The sequence below is a fragment of the Clarias gariepinus genome, chromosome 5 (assembly GCF_024256425.1).
Source record: "Clarias gariepinus isolate MV-2021 ecotype Netherlands chromosome 5, CGAR_prim_01v2, whole genome shotgun sequence".
Taxonomy (NCBI): domain Eukaryota; kingdom Metazoa; phylum Chordata; class Actinopteri; order Siluriformes; family Clariidae; genus Clarias; species Clarias gariepinus.
Window position 1 is genome coordinate 6869999 of NC_071104.1, and position 23015 is coordinate 6893013.

The 23015-nt window shown below is 40.3% G+C and overlaps 1 protein-coding gene across 2 annotated transcripts in view; it reads right to left on the bottom strand.

Annotated features, from left to right (window-relative positions):
• tmeff2a (transmembrane protein with EGF-like and two follistatin-like domains 2a) overlaps nt 1–23015 on the bottom strand; it is a 115472-nt gene that overhangs the window by 84447 nt on the left and 8010 nt on the right. For both annotated transcript variants that reach the window (XM_053496824.1, XM_053496823.1), the window contains exon 2: nt 10342–10451. In XM_053496824.1, the coding sequence (XP_053352799.1) occupies nt 10342–10451 (110 nt within the window). The remainder of the gene's footprint in view (nt 1–10341; nt 10452–23015) is intronic.

The window sequence follows — 23015 nt, forward strand, 5'->3', positions numbered from 1 at the left end:
AATTCCATTTAATTTGATTTAAGCCGGTTCCTCAGCTCCACTTATAAAGAGTCGTTCCACGAACAGCCTTTCTTTTTCCCTCTCTCATGAAAAAAAAAAATAAATAAAACCCCCGGCTTGTCACGCTAACACAAAGCACAAAGCCTTTCGTCCTGAAGACTTTCCTGTGTCTGGAAACTCACAGCTTAATCTCTGATGTTACAAAGCACTGTCGCTGGAGACTGGTCCAAAAATTCTCCAAAAACTTCGCCATACACAGCGGATATGCATTTCAATGGATTAAATGATAATAAAAACAACACACACACACACACACACAAAAAAAAAAGATAATATAATAAATATAAAGAAATTGATCTGGGATTTCCTGTTGTACGATCACAGTGAAGCAAATATATTAGACATAAATTAGAGATATTCTATAAATATTGCCTTATTAATGCATTTTTGCGTTTTTTTTTATTACTAGAAAGAAGTCAGATGATCTGCCAATATTATATAGAACAACACGGTTTTAAGCTTACATCAAATACATATATGTAATATCTCATGTAAAAGTAAATTCTAGAGCAACTCAGCTATATTCAAGATGTGTTCTCTTCCTAAAACGGCACTTTTTTCCCGGTGTGCACGAAGAGATCACGAAACGCATTAAAGTAAATGTTAAGCTGTTACTATGGAAACAGCAACAAGCACGTTAATACAAGCCTGTTAACTGCTGAAGCCACTGTAATCGAAATACAATCAGGGAACCGAAAAGTGACATCGTGTGAGATTTCACAGCAGATATATTTTTCATTTCGAAATTTAAATGAAATTAATGTTTGTGTTGATTTATCATTTGTTCAGGTTTAAATTCCCGTGATGTCGCTGATCTGCATCCGTGTATAGATGTTCATTCCTTTTTCTTTTATGTCATTTTTAATCGCAAAATGTGCTCTGGGTCTTTCCACGATCAAGACAGTAATGCAAGTCAGACCATTTCTGCTATGTTTCTCATATTTATGATGATATGCGAGTTTTTTCCTGTGCACATCATCATCATCATCATCAGCAGCAGCACCTGGCTTTTGTGCACAGCATCATCACGCACCTGAATTGACATACCGCAGTTACAGTTATGTCCTGCAGGGGCTGCTGTGACTCTTGCTTGCAACAGGCTGTCTTTCTCCAGCTCACATGTCCTCCTTCACATACACTCCACACATACAGCTGGAGAGCATACTGTAGATGCCTGTCTAACACAGCGTCCCAGCTTTTAACACGCTGCTGAACGTCCAGCGACTCATGCTCACGCTGATTATAAAAGGGACATTTTCGCTAAACCATATGTAATCTCAGTGAGAAGGAACAGGCGGATCAAAGGGACTGGATGATGTGATGTGATGGCGTGTTTAGGTGTGAGAACCCCTTCTGGAGTATCCTGACTATCAGTCGGTGCTTTTTATTTAATCTATTATTTGTAGGCCGTTCATCAATTAATCCATTCCCGCCTTCCCACTGGAGCATTAATCAATCCGTCTGTTAGACCGCCCGTTCATCTGATCAGCGGCAGAAAATAGTCCACTTGTCCAAAGTCGAGCAGATCAGTGGATCCGTTCATGCTGAGTGTGTCGAGACTGAAGAATCTCTTTCTGACTTGCTTCACAAAGCAGCGAGCGGAGAGAGTGCACTGAGACGAGCAATTAGAGTCCGACACAGGGGAGACCAGGGATAGAGTAGCTGTAGCTGTGTATTAAAAAAAAAAAAAAAAAAAAGAAGAAATCCAGAGCTGGGAAAGTGTGTGTAAGCTGCTGTAAGGCATTAGTACTAGCAATCGCACGGATGTCGGGTCAGCTAGAGGTCTGTGAGCTGTGGAGACAGTCGCAGAGGTGCCAATATAAAAGAACTATAATTTCCAACAGCTGTGCGAAAGCCACATGAGCAAGGTGAGAAGGACGCTGCAAGTGTAATAGCGCTGCCGTCTGGGTATGTATAATTTGAAATGTGCTTACTGAAAAGGACTGCGGTGTAGTTAGTCAGTCAGGGGTTACGAGCGGCACGTTGTACAGTACTGCCTCGCCCATGTGTCATAATCGCTCCTCGTAAGCCTGTCAGGGAGCAAGCGTGAAATCCTATCGTGTTGTATTTATAATGGCAAGACGTCTCGTCTCGAGGGTTAATCCCAGGGTCCCATCCGGCCCCCGACCCCGCAGCCCACTAATGGAGCGCCTGAATGAAATGGAGAGACAGGGAATAAGAAAAGAAGCATCTTCATCTCCGGACGACTCTTTCTTCCAGCAGCTTGATAGGAAATGGGTATACCAAGTTAATTATGCATTGCGCAACATGATCCAATCCATTTGCATCATTAGACATTATGTACACCTTCCTTCACCCAAAATGCCTTTGTGAGAACTGACCCCTGGGTGCATTAAGATGGCTGAGACAGCACGAGCCGAGAAACATGAGAGCCCGGAGTGATGTGGAAAGTGCTCTGTGAGTGAGAGGCCGTGATTGAAAACAGCTAAAGGAGAGACACGGAGCACGGCCGGTCATGGACACGCGTGGACATACAACACGCGCCTGGTTTATCCCGATGTGTCCGGGGGACACAAGAGCACACAAACTGTCTGTCTTAAACCGCTCCTTTCTCTCGGTTTCCTCCAGTTTCTACCTGGTGTGTATCGGTTAACAGCACGCGAGCCTTATCAGGAGAATATATCTGTCAAGAGTCTGAGCCTTGAGGAGAGGAAGGGCAGGCTAGGACATAGCGCTCTTTACATTCCTAAACTTCGCCAGGGTGTAGCACTTGTGGATTTCTTCCACAAAAGCATCCTTTTGTTGAAAAGGTCAAGGTTCTATCCCTGCAGATGTAGTGGACAATGATGCTGCAGGCTACCTGGAGAAACCTGACGAAACAAAGACAGGCTTCTGGTTAAAATCCCCATAGGAATAGCAAAAAAACAACAACCAACCAAAAAAAAAAAACAGGTCTCCTGCCTGATAATTAGCCCGGAACCAAGAGGACAGTTTGACTTTGGACAAGAGCGCGGATAGAAAGACCTTGCACAAGGATGCAAGAAAGAATATTCTTCATATTCTTTCACGCAAGACTTGTTCTAGTCTTTTTCGTCCCCAAATACCCTTTGCCTCATCACTCACCTCTCGAAACCTGTCCCTCGAGGTCGGACACGAGGCAGCTTTGACCGATTCCGAAACAGGAATTAAGGTACCCTTCCCGAGTGATAAATTCAGCCTCCCTCTTATCTGAGAAAGCAGGAGGACGACTCTGTCTTCGTACATTAGAATTCAAGCCCAGCCTTCTCATAGATGCCTATTATCTATGACAGCTCTGGGAGAGGGTGGGTGAAAGAGGGTCACGTCGAGGGGAAGAAAAAGATGGGCTGCGATATGCCTAAGTCCTGCGCAAATAAAGGAAATCTGCCGCGTGTCTCTCCACATGATATTTCTTTCCTTCGCTCAGACCCGGACGCGACTGCCAATGTCCGGCTGAGTGACAGTCCTCTATTCCGAGGATGCCCTTGCTGGAGAAGCGCGTGCTGCCTGTTTCTGACATGAGTAGAGGGCTGGAGAGATGGGAGAACCCTGGCTTTTGCCTCCGTCTTTAACTGCTTGGCAGTCTGTTCTTGATTAGAGTGAATCTCTGCCCAGCGTGGGGCTCCCAGGCCCTGTCAGGAGAGACGGTTCTCCATTAATGGTGTCTGACAGGCTGAAGAGAGCTGCGTGGGGGTGACACATATGCTACTATCCAGGGGAAATGCTCTCGCTGGAGTTAGCGCTGTACAGCAACCCCTCAATGCTCCTTGCTCATTTCCAAGGTAAATAGCTTTCCCAAGGCTCCTGTCTATAAGCTGTACGGGTCTGGGTAACGTCTGAGAGAGAAAAAAAAATATATATATATATAATCCTTTAAGACATCCGAGGTAAGGATGAATAACAGGTGGACCCATTTCTCCGGATTCTTATTCAGCTCACACAGAATCGACACGGCGCACGTACTAATCTGTGAGAACTACCTCCCTGATTTTAATTGCTGCATTTGTAATGCATCGGTGGAAGTTAACCTTTCATGGACGACACAGCGATACCCTGTAGGGACGTCTCGGTACAATTGCGGCAGTTCGTCTTAAGCTACAGCTATTAAGAGGGCTGTTGAAGGGTGAAAAAAATATACGAGTGGAAGAGTGAAAGAAAAAAAAAAACATGTTGAGAAAAGAAAAACAGTAGGATGGGAGAAAGATGGGTAAAGCCCAGATGTATTAAAAGTGCAGGATATCTTGAAAGGACACAACAGCACCTTTAGAACTATTTCTGTATTTTGCAGATATCAGGGCAAAAGGTTATTATACAAAGAGAGGCTGCGTATACGGCTACTGCTTTCAAGCCGGTAATGGTGCAGTCCCCTGGTACCCATTCAGCTGAGACGGCACCAGGGAATAGTGCACTGGCTTTAAACCTGCCGGCGGGGAAGAAAGGCCGTACTGCTGATAGATAAGGCACGGATATAGAATGAGGGCTTCACCAGGGCGATGTACGTGATCATGGCACCGTTCTCAGCCTCGCGACAACGCCTCTGCCTCTCTATTTTCCGTACTTCCTGTTAGGACGGTTGTCTCTGCTTTTGAGTTCTCGGTGCGGTAATGAAACCACATCCGTCGTAAACAGGAAGGCCTGCAGTATGTCATCCGGCACGGCAGCGAGACTAGTCGTATATCAAGCAGACAAGCGGGGGAAAAAGAGTATGAATGGCAGCCAAGCAAAGAGAACGGGTGCAAGAGTGCAAAAATTGATCAGTCATGCTAGACAGAGGGCAAAGACCACACAACACAAAAGAGAAGTGACAGACGTGCAGTCGAGTCTCAGATCAGCGTGCAAAACTGGCAGAACCCGAACCCCTTACGATGCACTCACGGCGAGTGCAAGACGCATGCGAGACAGATGAATTACGGAGCACGTTAAAAGCTGAGATGAGAGCCATAATAACGTAAATCATCACAAACGCAGCTTAAGCAGCAACTCGGCAGGCGGTAACAAGGTGTGACAGAAAGCCTCACGGACAGACACGCTAAACAAGACCTGACATCCCACAGAAGCAGGACTAAAGCAAAAGTAGAAGGGCCACAAACATTTCTAGATCAATTAACACTTTAAACTAGTCAGTTTCTCTTTTGGTCTGGGAGGCTTGTAAACGCAAAGGCCTGCTATGAAGCAACACAATTTGATCAATACACTCTAATAGCTGCAGCAAATTCCCATTTCCCTGCCAGCCTCTTTCCTTTTTTTATCTCCGCGTATCCAATTACGGGGCCAATGTGTAGGCTAGGATCATACAGTGTATTTAAAGAACCGGCAGAAAAGGATGGTGCTTAATATGCACGAACGTGAACGCGTACGTATGTAGTCCGCGATTATCTCGCTCATCATGAGAACATGTCCTAATTAGAATATGCTGCATGTGGAGAGATAAAAAAAAAAAAAAGTCAACCTACGCTGTTAAAGGGAAACTGTGTCTTTTCCCTTGATTAGGAATAATTAAAGGGTGTTTTGCTGTATGAATGATTTTTCTAGATATGCCTTGTTTTTATTTTCTTCTCCAGAATAAGCTATGATTGGTGTTGCTTACTGAATTTTTTTTTTTTCTTGTCACAGATACATTAATAATCTACAATGAAATAAAGCTGATTATACAAGGCCTTCAAAATGAAAGGGTTCTGCCGTAATTCGCCACCAGGATACTTTAGACTTGTTGAGACCTGGAGAATTTATGGACCATGTCAACACCTTGTACTCTTTGTCATGCTTCACCATTATTGAACCCAGTGTGTCAGGGTGGATTATCATGCTGAACAAGGTCGTTGCCATTGGGGAATACCGTTTCCATGAACATGTCAGTAACAGTGTACAGGTGTACGTATGTGTCAAAGTAACATCCACATGAATGAAGGCAGGACCCGAGGTTTCCCAGCAGAACATCACCCCCCGGGGTCACCACATTGTTGGCTCGCCTTCTTCCCATAGTGGATCCTGGAGCCATCTCTTCCTCAGGCAACCCTCGAACACACACATGATGTACAGTAAAAGAAAAAGATTGAGCAGACCAGGCCACTTTCTTCTGCTGCTCCATCATCCATTATACTGTAGGTGCTTTCTGTGGTGGACACGGGTCAGCGCGGGCTCTCTGCATCAATACCCTTAAATAACCATTGTGGGAGACCATCTCTGACACCTTCCCACCAGAGCAGGCATTCAAGTTGTGCTAAAGTACATTTTCTGTGGGCTCAGACCAGACAGATAAACAGTTGCCCTTTCATGGAGCGTCCTCAGTAGGTACTAACCAGAGCATACTCCACGAGACCTGGTGTTTAAGAGATGCTCTGACCCTGTAATCTAATCCTTACAACTGTTTCCTTATTACTAAATCTAACACTCGCCCATTTTTCCTTCTTCCAACACCACGACTTTGGGAACTAAATTCTAATGTTCACTTGCGTACAGTTTATATCGCACCCCTTGACAGGTGCCACTGTAACGAGATAATCAGTGTGATCCATGTCACCTCTCACTGGTTTTAATGCCATGGCTGGTGGTTCTATACTGCATCTATATCTATAGCTTTTTTCCTCTGGGTAAAACATGCACCACGTACAGTACCCGTCAGGCGATCACTAACACAGTGCTGCGCAACGCAAGCCAGAAAGGAGGCCATTACGGAGACACAAGGAGTCATAAAAGGGCGGGATGCATGCAAGCGTGACGCCAGGGTGCGATGCGATGTGGCACTCTCCTGAAAGGCCTGGGTGTGAGGTGAATAAACTTTGCTGAACGGACATGAGGAGCTGAATGACCTCTATTCATCCCCAGAGATCAAACCCACTTCCCCTCTTCCCAGCAAACTGAAGCTTTCACTACCTCCCCTGTTTTTCGCTAACCCTCTTCCCTCCAGGCTCCGACTCTGACACAGCCCTTAAGAGGATCCTCCTTTGATGAATTACTCCACTTAATGGAATAAAGACATGGGCTATGATTCGGTTTAAGCCCTCTGACGTCAAGCTCTTCTCAGCTGCAGTATGTGAACCCGGCAGCGCGGGATAACTGCAAAGGCTGCGTTCGGCCCCTCAGGAGGTAACGGGCTCTGAAATGAAAACAATGTGACCCAGTGTTGCCTAAAAACACCACGGCCTATGTCCCGCAGCCAGAGACCTATTTCGTCTCCCTGGAAAAAAAAAAAAAGAGATCTAGATAGATAGATAGAGAGATAGATAGAGAGATAGACCCTAAAATGGTAACTTTATTTATCTCTACCAAAGAGACTAATGATGGCTTGTGAGCTGGGATAAAAATAACTGAGTCATTTAGTGTCCGTCTGCTCAGTGCTTCAGACGCGCGGTAATCCATTTTCATTTAGACTTAATTCAAATAGATTATTAAGGATGTCTCTGGCTCTCCTTCTCTTTCTGTCTCTTCCCCCCTGGTTTTTCTTCTTCGTTTTTTTTCCGCTCCCTCCTTTCAGATTCCACAGTCAAACGTAAGCCAAGGCTAAATTGGATAGGAGTGCTAGCGCCCTTCCTTTGATGAGACAACAACCCGTTGAAGTCAGTTGGACGTAAAAACGGCGGCATGCGAATTTACAATTAGCACTCTGCACTTACAATTAGCGTGACATCGAATGCTGTAGGGATAATTCAGTTTGCCAATATTTGCTGTGAAAAAAACAACAACAACAAAAAAAAACAAGGCTGCAAAAATCCCAGCCAAAGGGAAAGTAGCCTATGACAGAATTTGCAATAAAATATACCAATCCAAAAAATAAATAAATAAATAAATCATATTTATGGAATGCTCGTTCAAGTCAAACTGGGACTAAGTGCTCCTTCAATTGTTTTTTGCAGTATATATAAAAAAGAGTGAACCAAGTCACACATAAAGCAAAGTATAGACAGGGGGAAGAAGTTATATATCGTGATTCTTTTTTTTGGTGCCAATTTATGTATCGCAACACTGACTCCAAAATATACTTTTTATTAAGTTTCAATATTTAAATATATATTTATATTGCTGTTCCGCTATGAGACTACAGGTGGCGACCTTTAAACTGTTTGCACGGCACAGCATACTGTACTAGAAGCAAATTATTTGCAAAGATTGTTTAGAATTGTAACAATTGTCCTCGTGTGAAACATCGGCATGACCTGCCAGCACAAAAGCGATCTCTTACATACAACAAACAACAAATACATATAATCCTTAACACAATATTTAGATTTATTTGATATTTCTATCCATTTGACGTTCCAGAGACGCGTCCTACTGTCCCTCCCCTCCGGATGTGAAGAGGAAGATGATAAACAATCTTTAGTGTAAAAAGATGAAGCTGTCTGTTAGAGCATTTTATAGTACTAATATATTTTAATAAATGTAAAACATAGTATTACTTTAATATAAGGCTCAGGATTGTGCAATATAGAGTAGAGTAACATCATATCCTTTTTTTCAGCACAACCTTGGTAACCAACTGTACAAAGAAAAAAAAGAAAAAAAAAAAACAATCAAATCGGCAACAGATTTTTATGATCTCATGTTTTTGTTTGTTTTTTGTGACATTATTTCCAGATTCTGGCCGTAGTAAAATTGACAAGTTTTAAAAGTAATGCTCGACAGACAGCGGCAGGACGTCCGTACTGTATAGGCGCTTGTTTTTTAAAATTTTTTTATCAATGCTGTGTTGCAGCACGGATCCGTGACATTTGAATTTCAAGGGTTAATCTTTTCATTTTGTTTTTAAAAACGAGCCTGTTCACCGTGTGAAAATGTATTTCTGTGTAGAGCATGTGCGGCCTTCTTCCACTGCATTTACTGCCTCTCAGCACACCGCTCTCACGTTAGCAAAATAAACAGGTAGAGGAGCGGTAGCGCGAGAGGGGACTGTCCGCTACTACTCATCTCAACTCAGCTCAACTTTGTTTGTATAGCACTTTAACAACAAGAATGCCCCAATAAATAATAAAATAAGATAAAAGTCATAAAATAACATCACACACATGTTGGTTTAAACGCCAGAGAAAACATGTGAATTTTAAGATGGGACTTAAACACCCTCAGTGATGTGGCCTCTCGAATAGTCACGGGTCGGTCATTCCACAATTTGGGTGCCGCCACAGAGAACGCCCCATCACCCCTAAGCTTGCATCTGGTTTTAGGAACAGTCAGCAAAAGTTTTTCTAATGATTTGAAAGACCGGGGTGGGGCATAGGGCTGGAGCAGATCCGAGAGCTAGGGCGGGGCAACATTTAAACATGACCAAAAGAATTTTAAAATTAATTCCGTACCGTACCGGGAGCCAATAAGTCGAGCAGCAGAGTTTTGGATCAGCTGTAGTCGATGTAATGATGCCTGGGAAAACCCGAAATACAAAGCATTACAGTAATCGATAGCTTAAAGCGTGGATAGCTATTTCAAAATGCTTAAAGGACAAAACAGGCTTAAGTTTTGCCCACTGTCTTAGTTGAAAGAAACTGGACCGAAGCACAGCACTGATCTGTTTATCAAATTGGTCAAAAATAACACCCAAATCTGACGCGCTGTGGGTTTAACACACTGCTCCAAGGCTCCTAAATCCAAAGGTGGAACTCTGCCCCTGGCACCAGGACCAAATACCAAAACCTCCGTCTTTTTATCATTAAAATGTAAAAAGTTTCAGGCTAACCATGTCTTTATGTCATGTAATGTTAACAGAGTCTTGACAGAATACTAGTTAACCGATCGCAGATGGCATCGTTCTCATGAACAGATTGCTGAAAAGGGTGGGTGGATACTCCTAAACGGGTGTCAATATACTGAGTACACTCCATGTGTGGGAAATATCAAGGAACCACATAAGAAATCAGCACCCAGGTATCATGATAATATCATATCGGCCGATCCTTAATGATCCCCAGACGAAGATAAAACCGCAGCTCGTTAGTCGCACACAGGAAACACAGCACAAGAAAGCACCATAACATATCGTTTAAAGTCATCTGAACGCACTGATCTGAGTTACTGTGTGTCTGCAGGAGACAGCCATACTGTTCTTTCATCTTTAACACTTTATAAGAGTTTTCAGTTAAGAAAGAAATAAATGCTTCCAGGTGAGTCTGGTTTGTTTATAATCCTGTAAACTGCCTGTGATTAAAAGGGAGATCCTGGGGGAAAAGAGAAAGAAAGAAAAATCACACTTTTTCTGATTGCTTGCAGATGGTTCAGTCTGCTCGGTTTACTCTGTGCCAGGTCAAAACAACAAAACAAAAAAAAAACAAAGAGAGAGAGAAAGAGAGAGAGAGAGAGAGAATACACGCTCACCTTGAAATCACAGATGCAGGTTATAATGTCCCCGATTCTGAGACACTCGCCATCAAACTTGCAGGTGTTGGTGTCACACAGGAAGAGATCTGTGTCCCGGTCATCATCACCTACAGAAACACACACACACACACATTTAGATGTAAACCTGAACAACAAGAGATTACGGCGGATCATGAATAATTAATGTTTATTTAAGTACGGCTCTATCTACAGTCGATATGGTGATACGGTTCAAATCATCATGACGTGCTGTACATCACAGGATAAAGGTATATCTTCAGACCTTTATATTTAGAATGAAACATCTTGATGCATATGGATGAAAAACAAGGCTTAAGGTTTAGCTGTTTAAAGCGTTCATTATTTTTTTTGCTTATAACAAAATACCCAGCGGGATTTGTTCTTATAAATAAAAATAAATCGCACATTTTTTTTTTTCCCCCTGTTGTTTGTGATGAGCACTAACACCTCCTCCACACACGCTTCACACAATCTGCTCCGGGAAAGACCAGCGCGCGAGCTCATCGTAGCGCCAACCCCTGTACGCAGCAGTTTCCTAATCGAGACATGTTTCCTCCTCTTTCTACAGTACATCACTATATTAATATTTTAATATCCCACAATCTACAGCAGGTATCTGTTACAGACATCTACTGCAGACATGTTCTAATAATAATAATAATAATAATAATAAGCTCTGAGTGGTTTAAAGTCTTTATGAAGCTGAGGATTTCACAGCACGGACTACACATTCGTCAGCGTTCAGCATGGATACTAACACAAACTCCGAACGTGTTCTCGTCTCCGTTACACCTCGTGACGTGAATTCGATTAGACCAGGTGACTGAAAAGCGTGGACCCGCGCCCTTTTATTCATTGTCAGGGCACAAGGCGAGGAACACCCTGGAGAGGGTGGCAATCCATCACCGGACACACACACACACACACACACACACACCACTACGTGGAATTTGTAGCCGCCAATTATAGCCTATAATTCTCCCGTATAATTTATATTTTTATTTATATTATAGTGTATATAATTTATTTCATAGTCTTCTTTTATTTTGTACATACTTATTCTTTTAGTCTTGTTCTTCCAAATTTTTTGTTTTGTTTTAATTTCTTAAAAATGTGCACGGTCCTGAAACTCTTACAATTTTATTTCACTACTGTTGAACTTGTAGAACCACGTACAAATAAAAACAAATACCATTATTGAGAAAAATCTGCACAATATACGCAAAGGAAACTCACCAAGCACGAGGAGAACATTAAGAACACTTGGCCGAAAAAGGAATCATGTTCTTGGGCTTGTTCTTGTTCTTCCACTTTGGAGCACATGTTCCCAGGTCTGGGCCTTAAGTTCTGCACTTTATAGTGTTTTTACTGCTTTAACACGCTCACTTCGGCTCAGGATGGGATGTTTATCAGCTCATTAGTTGAATTAGGGGTGTTAGAAGGGGAAAAAGGGTACTCCGGGGTCACAAGGCTGTGAGAAATATATTATTATTATTATTATTACAAACGGCTACTAAAGCAGTACGGATCTTTTTTTTTTTTTTTTTTTTACATTTCTAAATTTATCGCAAAATGAAAAATACGCCACATGTTTTCCAAGCAAACCCATGCCAGAAACACAACAAGCTCTTCAGTCTTCGCCTTCCTGCCATGACTACGCTCTGTTGTAGGAGCAATCCTTTTACAAAGCGAGACAAGCCTCGCGCTGGGCATTTTAGCGGCACGTGGGTACACTGTGATCTAATTCTTGGAACAGCGGCCCCGATTCCCCATTCAGCTCGATTCATATGCTGAGTGTTGTGTCTGTCCTGTGATTTCCATTTCACATCAGAATCATTACAATTCGGAGACTATGCAGCAGTCTGAGCCTGAGTAACAGTGACCAGGAATCGGTCCTCACTACGGGACGGGATGCAGCACAGCCTGGGAAATAACCAGTTCGTTTACGTCCTCGTAGAAGAACAGAGATGTAGTGTGAGCTATACAGTGCAGGATGCTAGCTGACATCTTTTCTCTGCTACAATTTGCATCGTTTGTGCAGCTTATTCAAATCCACAAACTCATATACATCGCCGTAGCGGGCTCATGCTGCGCCGCGGAATTGTTTTTCCTCCTTGGGATACTTGATGTCAAAGCACATTATCTTACAGTGAGGATTATATATTATTATTTTTTTTTTCTCAGCATTCCCCAGGCTCGTCTCACAGCTTCACATGAACAGGGACGCCGCTCGACTCGAGACAAGCTCCGGTAGAGCTGATAATACTTAAGACTCCCGCTTACAGGGCCGGTCCTAAAGTGGTCTTACGTAACCTGCACGCCTCATTTACATGCCAATTAAGGCAATTATCTACAGACCTCGGAAACTGCTTTGGGGGACCAGGATGAGCCTCAGCGAGCCAGGAAGAACAGAGCCGGAGAGCTGGACTGTATAAATGAGGCATGGTGCGGATAACAGATCCGTGGCACGACACGATGGGACAGAAAGTTCTCCCCAGTATGGATGCTGATAGTCAAGTCTAGGATTTTATTAGTAATCGGACAAGATAATAAAAGATTTGCTGGTTAAATTGTAATAACAATAAGTATAATAATATTTAGTACATCTGCCTAAAATCCTCCCTTAACCCTGTACTCGTTCAAACAGAGGCACTCGCTTTGACGTCACACTGCATGACCTTGTTACAGAGAAACTGGTTCACAATTAATAAGATGTTCTTTTTTCAAAACCAGGCAATGAACACATGGCTCATGAATCAGGTATTGAAATTTAGTACTGAACACAAATTAAGCAACGGTATTGTGTGAAAGTTGGTGGCATTCATAACGAGATTAAGGTGATTAACAAATAATACATGTTTATTTAAATAGAATCTGCCTGGAAGTCAGAAAAGCATGATAATGGATACGGTGGCGTAGTGGTTAGCATTGTCGCCTAGCGCCTCCAGGGTCTGGGTTCGATTCCCACCTGTCTGTGTGCATGTTCTCCCTGAGCTTGGTGGGTTTTCTCCATGGTCTTACCAGGGCGATCAAAATAATATACTGTATGTGCGTATATAGTGTATATATAAAGTCAACCCCCAAAATTCGCAGGGGTTATGTTTCTTTTACAAATTGTGAAAAAACGCCTATAAATGGCAATTTTTATAGTTTAAAACATGCTCCCAAAACACATTAATTTAAAATGCAGCTTAATACATTTCTCTACCAAAAAAGAATAAAAGCAGACGTTGCCCCTACATATACTGTAATTCATGCAAGCGCGTTTTCTTTGATATGAGTCAAGTACATACAATAATAATTAACCTTCCCAAGCCGCGGTCTCCACTCTGTTATTATATTTAATATGGAAATTAAGCTGAATTTATGTTACAAAATTAGTAAATTGTATTGTTGTTATTAGTTTAGCGTTAAAACACATGAAAAATTATATATTGCCATAAAACATAAAAAAAAGTTAAGGAGGATATTTCAGGTTTCTGTAAAATTGTGTGGGTTTCCATAAACATTTATCAGTTAGGCAAAAAAAAGTTTTAAGCAAAAAAAAAAAAAAAAAAAAAAAAACCTCACTATGTACACTATTTAGGATATGTAAGATGAGTGAATGAGATATACACCTGTATATGCATTTTTTCTGATTCTTAGACAGATTATATTTACATAAACATTAATTATCCATAATCTCATTATGAAGACTTCATTATTTGTGCTGCTTTTCTTGTAAATAAAAGCAGACATTACATTATCCGTAGTGAACAATGCTAAGATCTCAACACTACGCAGCTAGGATTCTAACAGAGCGCTAAGAAAATGGCTAGCTTCATCTAACGCGCAATTAAAATCAGTTGCGCCTTTCACAGTAATGTACACATCTAGCCTACAAATGGAGCAATCCAAAGGAAAATACCGTAAAATCGCAGGTAAACAGTCAATTTTTACTGTCTGATTTATTTCGAGATGCTTAAAACAGTTGCTTCTTGTAGGTTTTTTTAAGTATTAGAAACTATGAAAAATGTATGTAATAAACATGGAAATGAATAGCTTGTGTTGCTGAATTAAAAACGGACCCAATGATTCATTTGGCTGAATCAACCAACAAAAGATTCATAAAACTGCATAATTGAGTCAACAACACAGTCTCTAATGATGCTACATGGAGCCATCAAGTCTATCATGATGTTTAGATGATGACGAGCCATTTCACTGAATTTCCCCTCATTTAATGTAACAAAAATCAATTATATCTGTACTGTAGTTAATTAAGAAGTGTAATCACTGGGAACGGGCTGTGGTATAAAGTAATAAAGACGCACTTTTACAGAATAATAATCAACTTCAGAGGGGTAACAGTAAATCTGCTTCACTTTCATTACATCACCTTGTTCTTAATTAGTTTCATATAACATCATGCCATATGTGTGTGTGTGTGTTATTGCTTATATACCAAAGCCATCACGGACCTGATACAGGGTGTATTTCTTCAATGATGTCACCAACATAAATACGCCTACAATTGATTAGAAAATAAAAATGCATTCTTTTTTTTCAAACACAATATTTGCTGTTGTTTTACTGTTAGGATATTATTATTATTATTTTATTTATTATTATTATTTTTTTAAATCTCCAATAATGAGGGCTTTTCTTTGTTTTACTATGAAGGCTTGCAATCTAGTAATTGAGGTAGCCATTCCGTTAATGATGTTTATTAAATATTAAAGTCATGTTCTCTCCTCGGCACATGAGATCATTTCCCCATTTGCTTATCATTACTGAAACCCGCTCTACAATAAGTGTGATAGTGTGATACTGCTTTGATGCAAATATATCTCTCATTGGACTAAACATTTAATAGTAACATGTAAGCTTTGGTGCTGCGGCTCGAATGCATTTTTATTATTTTTTTATAAGTATGTTATGTTTAAGTTGCTGCCTAAGTGACGCGTCTCAGACACAACTCATTTGGGCATGAGCATTAGGACATCATTAACCATAAGTTTAAGATTTTCAGCCAACTTTTTAAGCTTCCTAAGAATTCATAATAATATTTCAGATATCTCATACATCAAATTAACAGCGACCGAATGAAAGATGTGTTCAGCTTATATTTTACCTTAAAGAGAAACAATGAATGCATAAAAAAGATACACGTCTTTCAAGAAAGATATACAGTATGTCACCTGTGTGAACAATTTATTAGAAAATTGAATAGCTAATGCATATCCACGCTTCCTCGTAAACGTTCTATACCGGTTTGGTCGAATCAACATGAATGGTTTAGAAGTATATACTGTATATGTTTGTTTGTTTGTTTTTTTGCATTTCCCTTGTTACATGTTTCCCGATGTTTCCGAATGGTGTACTTAGTTACGTGACTAGGGCTCATTATAATATACGTAGAAGAAACACTGAGTAGAAATAAAAAACAAGCCAACAGTAATAGATTCTGCAAAGAGCAAACGTAAAATGCCACCAAACACTTTTTAATCAGTGTAGAGTTCACACAGGACAGCACTCTGCAATACGATTACACTTTGCATAAATTTGCATAAATACGCTTTGTTACTAACCATACTGTAAGTGGCAAAGGAAAAAAAAACAAAAAAACTTTGATATGTCTTTGGACCTTTAAAGTCCCTAAAAAGCATTTCATGAGTTTTTTTCATGTTCATGCAAAAATCTTAGAGAGGGAAGATAAGCCGAATACGTACTGACCGAGTGAGAGACGTCGGTTTTCTGGATCGCATCCTGATCAAGCTTTAAACCCTCACGAGGAGAACGTGGTTGGTATCTCGGACGTAATTCATTAACTTTTGATGTTATTTAAACAACGAATAACAAACAATCTATTACTAATACAACTACATCAACTTAGAGTGTGAGCAAAACTACTTTATTTAAATTGTAAAAACTCGAACATATGCAGGTACGCTGCGGTACAAGGCAGGATGACAGGGCACAAACACACACACTTGCACTACAGGTAATTTGGAAATGCCCATCAGTTTACACTGCATGTCTTTGGACTGTGGGAGGAAACCGGAGTCCCAGAAGGAAACACATCAAGCACCAGGAGAACATGTTTCAAACCCGACAGAAGCAACCACTAAGCCACTGTGACACCTGAACATTAAACCTCTAGAATATTTAATATTTTACTTTCTTGGTTATATAATTTTATTATTATTAAATTTTAAACAACAACAAAAAAAATCTATGTGAATTTTGGGGCATTTATCATTCATCATAAAACTGTCCATTGGGTTAGTCTTCCTCCATGCATTATGTATTTACATGCTGTAAAAAGTATAATGTATGATAATAGGCACTAGCGATCAAAGGTTTGTCCCTAACTGATCAACTGTTCTTAAGCGTGTCTATTTTAGATAATAATGCAAATAACGCACACTGAACTAAACCATTTTATATAAAGGACCAGTCAATAGTTTGGATTTATTTTCTGCATTCTGGAACAATATTGGTCAGCTGTTCTGGAACAGTTCTTGCAAGAACAGTATTGTGTCAAGTGCATTTGCGAAACCCATCAAACACCATGATGATGAAACTGTCTCTCATGAAGACCAAAACTGAGCTCTGCTGCAGAGGAGACGTTCATTTAGAGTCACCAGCCTCAGAAATCACCAATTAACAACCAGCACCTCAGTTTAGAGCCGTTATGAAGGATTTACAGAGCAGAAGTATCAGATATACATCTCAATATCAACTGTTCTAAGGAGATTATTGTATATTTTGGATAAAAGCCTTCAGCATTGATCTACAATGTAGAAAGAAATAATCAGTATATTTTATTATAGACTGCTGGAACAAAGACGTCACAGGTGGCTTCCTGAGTGAACTGATTGAGTGAACATCAAGAATCTGGAAAGTTATGACACTTATTTCATTTAAGCTACTTCAAATTAATCAAAATACACATTTTTGCCTGCTGTATAAACCTGAAAATAATCTCTTAAATGAGACTTATTATGCTCAAATCACCCTTTAGTCATGTTTAGACATTGAAATGGGTCTCCAATGTGTGTGTGTGTGTGTGTGTGTGTGTGTGAAACATTCCTTGCTTTTTTGTCCCTTTTTCTGCCCTCCCTATTGTGACCTCCCTCCCTCATTTACATAGACAGCGAAAGGAATAGTACAATATGGGTCCTTTAATGTGTTCTTTATCAAAACATGGAGAAACAATAGAATTACAAATGTAATAGGTTTACCTGGAACCACATACAGTATGATGTAACTGCGCAGCATTTCACTTTAAAATGAAGTCAGAGGAAAGAGCTGTGCAGTTCTGCAACTCTAAAATTCATCCTAGAAATTACAAAATTAATTTACTTTAGTTGGAATAATCCTGGATTCAGGCAAAACCATCTTCATGGTGTTGTATTAAAAGATTAAATGTTCAAGTAGCATTAATATTTCAGCTTTTCGCTACTTTTTTATTTTTTAATCTGGACAAATGCATGTAACTCATTCACAGGATTAACCCTTAACACCCAGGAAGTGTCATGTTTACATAAGATTGCTTTGTCAGATGATTAAGATTTGTCTTTTTTTAAGCACGTGTCTTAATCTAATCCGTCATTAATTATTGTCACAACAGGAATTCAAGATACTGGGAAACTATTCTTGCATATTATTAAAAATAGACAAGTAGACAAGATTTAATATAATTTTTTTTTGTCCTGCTGCCTTACTGGGCGAACGATATAAAAAAGCCGTGCATAAAGATTTAAGAAAGAAATCCGACATTCATTTTAAGAAACTGATCTTCAAAATGCTGCCATCTATCACATATCTGTGTCAGTCTGACTGACCCGTCATATTGTAATAAAGCCATACTGACAATATTAAAGCGAAATCTTAGCTGAAATAACCCCAATAATATATATATATATATATAGATATAAAGCAATAAATAAGAAATATTATGCATATTAAAAAAGTCACAAAACCACAAAGCAGTAAAAAGCCCTTTGATTTTGCTATCTAAAGGGGAAAAAACTCAGTATATCTCCTTCACAAAGACTCGCTGGTTGCTGTATTGAAAATACATCTCATCATCCCCGGCACATGAGACATCTCTGTAATAAACCCTATCGACGCGAGGAGGGATTTCATTATTCCACAAAAGCTATCGGACAAAAGGCTGTGGACTCTCGAAGTCTCACCTCATTACCCAGGAATCACATAAGGACAAGCTGTCCAAGGCAAGAAGATTTACATGCCACAGACAGCAGGAGAAACCGAGAGTGTGTCAGTGCAGTGGAGATCACGGAAAGCCATCATGGCGCTCATATCAACCAACCGAACCTGCTTTAGCTATCGGATGCTCAGGATGAAGACGGAACTCTCCGAAATCCAACCTGAAACACGTCGACAACCAGCGGTGTTTTCGAGCATTAGTTGGTATCTGACATTGAGGAGCTGATGATGTGCACGCAGGGGTGTGTAATAGCCTTTCTTACAGCAATATTACCTTAATATATTTTTTCTTTCTCTCCATTAATGCACAATACTGACTACAGTCAAGAGGTAACTGAAAAATGAGTCCAATGCAAAAGGGCCAAAATGTGCATTTCCTCGAATCACCACTAGGCTCCAAAACTGACTCAATCCCCATGGACTCTCATGTTAAAATGACAACAGAAATGAACGTTCTCAAATGTTAACACGTAAATTAACATTGGCCACCTTTGCGTTAAACTAATGTAAATGAGCCCATTGTGATCGCCAAAAGTCCTAAAAAGTCCTGGTTTGACTTGAATGTATTAACCCTACCCTATTCAGTTTTATGTCAACAACATAATCAGATTCGACATAAATGGAAGTCCAGCTAACCGTCTACGCCGCTCCTTCCAAATATAGTCACAAGTTTAAGTATATAATTGGTGTGTATAAGTATATAATGTGCACTTATCGCCATTCACGTTGTTAAAAGTTTAAGCGCATGAAATAATTAGACCGCACAAAACCTATTAACCTTGACTTAAGCATCATTGCGGTCACACTGTCCCTAAGCAAACAGCCAACGATACACTTGTCATTTATCTCCCGTGTCCTCTTGGGTGCGTGTCCTCATAAAAACAAGAAGACAAGGGGACTGATACTTAACATCGCGCTCTAATTTATGGTCTGAAAATATTCTCCATAAATTATGCGTATGCACTGCCCTGAGCTGAAATGACATTTTGAGCGGAAAAAAACTCTATATTTATATATCATACTGTACGCTATTTCGCAACATTAAGGAAAAATGCAAAGCAATTTCCGTTATTGATCCCATTAACCCCTTAGCGATATTAATTATGTATACAAACAGCGTTGTGCTACAGTATCAATAATTTATGCAAGTATGCATGCATGTCCAGTATGTCAGGATCTATCCATCTCACTCATGAAGATATGGTGTTTTTTTCTTTTCTTTTTTTTACCTAAAGGGTTCTCCAGTTTCCTTCCATCTCTCAAAACATGCCAGGAGGTGATCTACACTAAACAGCCCCTAGATGTGAATGAGTGTAGAAATGTGTGATGTGTGTGTGTGTGTTTGTGCATGTGGCTCTGGATCCACTGCGACCCTGACTAGAATAAAATGCCTGGCTTATGTGCTTCTGTGCATTCGGTTTGATTCCATTCCACCCTCCGGTAAGGTCCCCGCTATCATGCGACAGCTGAACCAAAGAGGGTGAAGACTATCACATGAAGCACATGAGGCTCCAAGGCACTTAAAGCCAGCGGACCGCTGCTCATGCAACCCCAGGAGGTGGCGTACCACACTCAAAGAATAAAGCCCCATCCGCCCACGCATGAGCTGGCACTCGAGGAGCTAACGTCGGCTGTGATTGATAGGCAAGAGCCCCTCCCTATCTTCTTGAGAAAATGGCAAATCTTTCACACTGGCTTTTTTATTATTCAGTTTTTTTTTGGTTTGCACAGACTAAACAGCTTGCAAGTGACAATGTCCTCTGATTGATATGAATATTGGTGCTTCATTAATATTCAATAAATAATTGTAGACAATACCATCATGACACCATGGCTTAGTGGTTATACAGTAGCTTTCAGCTCGCACCTCCTTGGCTCGGGGTTGGATTCTTCCCGTGATAGTGCTTGATGCATTTCCTCCACGTAGTCCGAGTTTCCCCAGTTAGTCGAAGGCTGACTGGCATTTCCAAATTGCCCATAGTGTAAGATTGAGTGTGTGTGCTTGGTAGTAGTTCCCAGGCTGCAAACTCCCTACGACGCTACGCAGGATAAATAGAGTAAAGAACTGGATGGATTAATGAATGGATGGATGGATAATTAAAAATATACACTTAAACTAGTTAACTCATTGCTTCACATGTTTCACAAGGGACATTTTGTTCAAATATATTTTCAGCTGATGGTGATATCCTGCAAATTATATCCTGCAACTTTTTTATGCTCTAAGCGTTATAAACCTGTAACCTCCTATTAGTCTCCACAGATTTTTTAGATATGAGCCACAAGGACACGTACCAAAAATGAACTGTGCCTTGGTGTTAACTGTAGCTGTTGTTGTTAACCTAAACAAGAATTGCTGTGAAATTAATTTCACATGTACCTATGAGGCATAATATGTGAGCTATAGTTCTACTGAGTATAAAATTCTCATCTTCTTGGTCAAGGATCACTTGACGATCCTGACTAGAGAGGATTTTTTGACAATGAGCTTATAAAAATGACAGCTGTACACTGCTGACTGCACTCACATTCACAGTGGCATGTTCTTTTCTAATGCAAAGATGTTTCTTTTCCTTTTGCTTTTTGTTGTTGTTGGTAGAACTGGGCTTTCCAATTGCATAACACACATCTTAACTTGGAGAGAGACAGTTCATTCTGATGCTTCCATCCATCCATCCATCCATCTAGGAACATTCATATATACTGCTTATTTACTGACCCCAAACAATGTTGATGGATTGATGTTTATCGTGTTTTTGAAAATATACAGATTTATTAGATTTAAAACAAATAGCAGTATTTTTTAATATGGAGTTTAGTGTTTTGCACCAAGGAGAGAGCAGTTTCCTGCCAAAACCCACATTTAGAAACCAGTCACAGCAGCATTTTAAGCAGTAAAACATATCTAATAACGTTATGGCATCTTAAATGACACGTTGTCTCCTAGTAATTGCTTTTATGTCATACTAAATTGCATCTGAACTGTTCATGTTGGCAGTGTCACGGTTAACTAGCTTCTAACACAAGGCTGAATCACAAATCCCTCTCTAACCCCTGATCAATGGCACGAATTGGTGTGTGGAACAAGGGACTGTACACCCTACAGTGAACTAGCTTTGTATTTAACACTATTTAAGGTTCAATCAAGAAGTTAAACTACCAGAGCTGATATTCTTAAATGGAATAATAAAACTACCAAAATGAGCAAAATAAGTGGAAATATAAAAAGAAACATATGAGATTTACAGGACTGTCCATCACCCCTATGGTTTATTCTTCTCACCCTTTGGCTACATACTGTATGTAGAACCAGTAGGAATTTTAAACAACTTTCACCATCTGTTAATTAAATTAACTAACTATGGTCAGTCGGCCAGCTTCACCTGCAGAGTTAGTTAGTTCACACTTGTCAGTACTGATATTCAGCACAACAGCACTCCTACTCATTGCTTAATTGTTTTAGGTTACAGTGACTCCATGGATTGTCACAGAACAAATTACTAAGCAAGAAACACATTAGTGAAAACAGATTGAATGCTGCTGGCAGTTTTATCTTAAACTACAGGGGAAAAAAACCCTAATGAGGGTTTACCTTACAAAAGACTCACTTTGCAACCCATCTTCTAAATTGCAGTACTTGGAAAAAAAGAGGAGTCGTCTCTCACCACAGTATGTCGATATTGTTTACTGAGTGGGTGTGGCTAAGCTACTTAATAAATATTTAGGTTGGACATTTTTCTCTAAAACCCTAATAAAGAAACCAGATAAAAAAGGGTCAAAAGATAAAAACAAAGAAATAATTACAGAAGCCAACAAGTAAACAGTGTCTGGTATAAAACAGGGGGGGTGTTTATGCCCTCATCATATCACATGGATTTGTAAATTTAGATTCTGATACGTCATGTGTATCCAATTATAACTAAACCAAAATAAATGAGTATAATGTGTTGCTAAACGTCAACCATTTCAAAAAGCAGACATCCGCAATTGTCAAACATCCTAACAATTGTAAATGGCAGGCTTGTTTTCTAACAGGCTTCTTATTCATGACACACTGCCTCGCCCGTCTTCTGAATGTGGGCCACTTGGGCCACTCACGTCACTTTGTAAATAGAGTCCAGTCAGTATTAATTTGTTGCACTACGACCCATCATGGGGTAATTACAAACACACCTTCTCAGATCAAAATCCTGCCTGGAGAAGACAAAGGAAATTACCCAAGGTCGTTTATCCCCACAGAGCTTCATTAAGTTGAACTTAATTGGATGGGAACATGTCCAACCTGGCACCGCTGACCAGCTCGCTGTGGATTGTGCAACGACAGAAAATAATCACCTCCTTGTGTAAAAGGATCAGAGAACCGATGCATATTGAACATTTAAGCGCTCTGTAGCTGGACAGGGGGGTTCGACTGCTGGGTGTGAGTGAAGCTG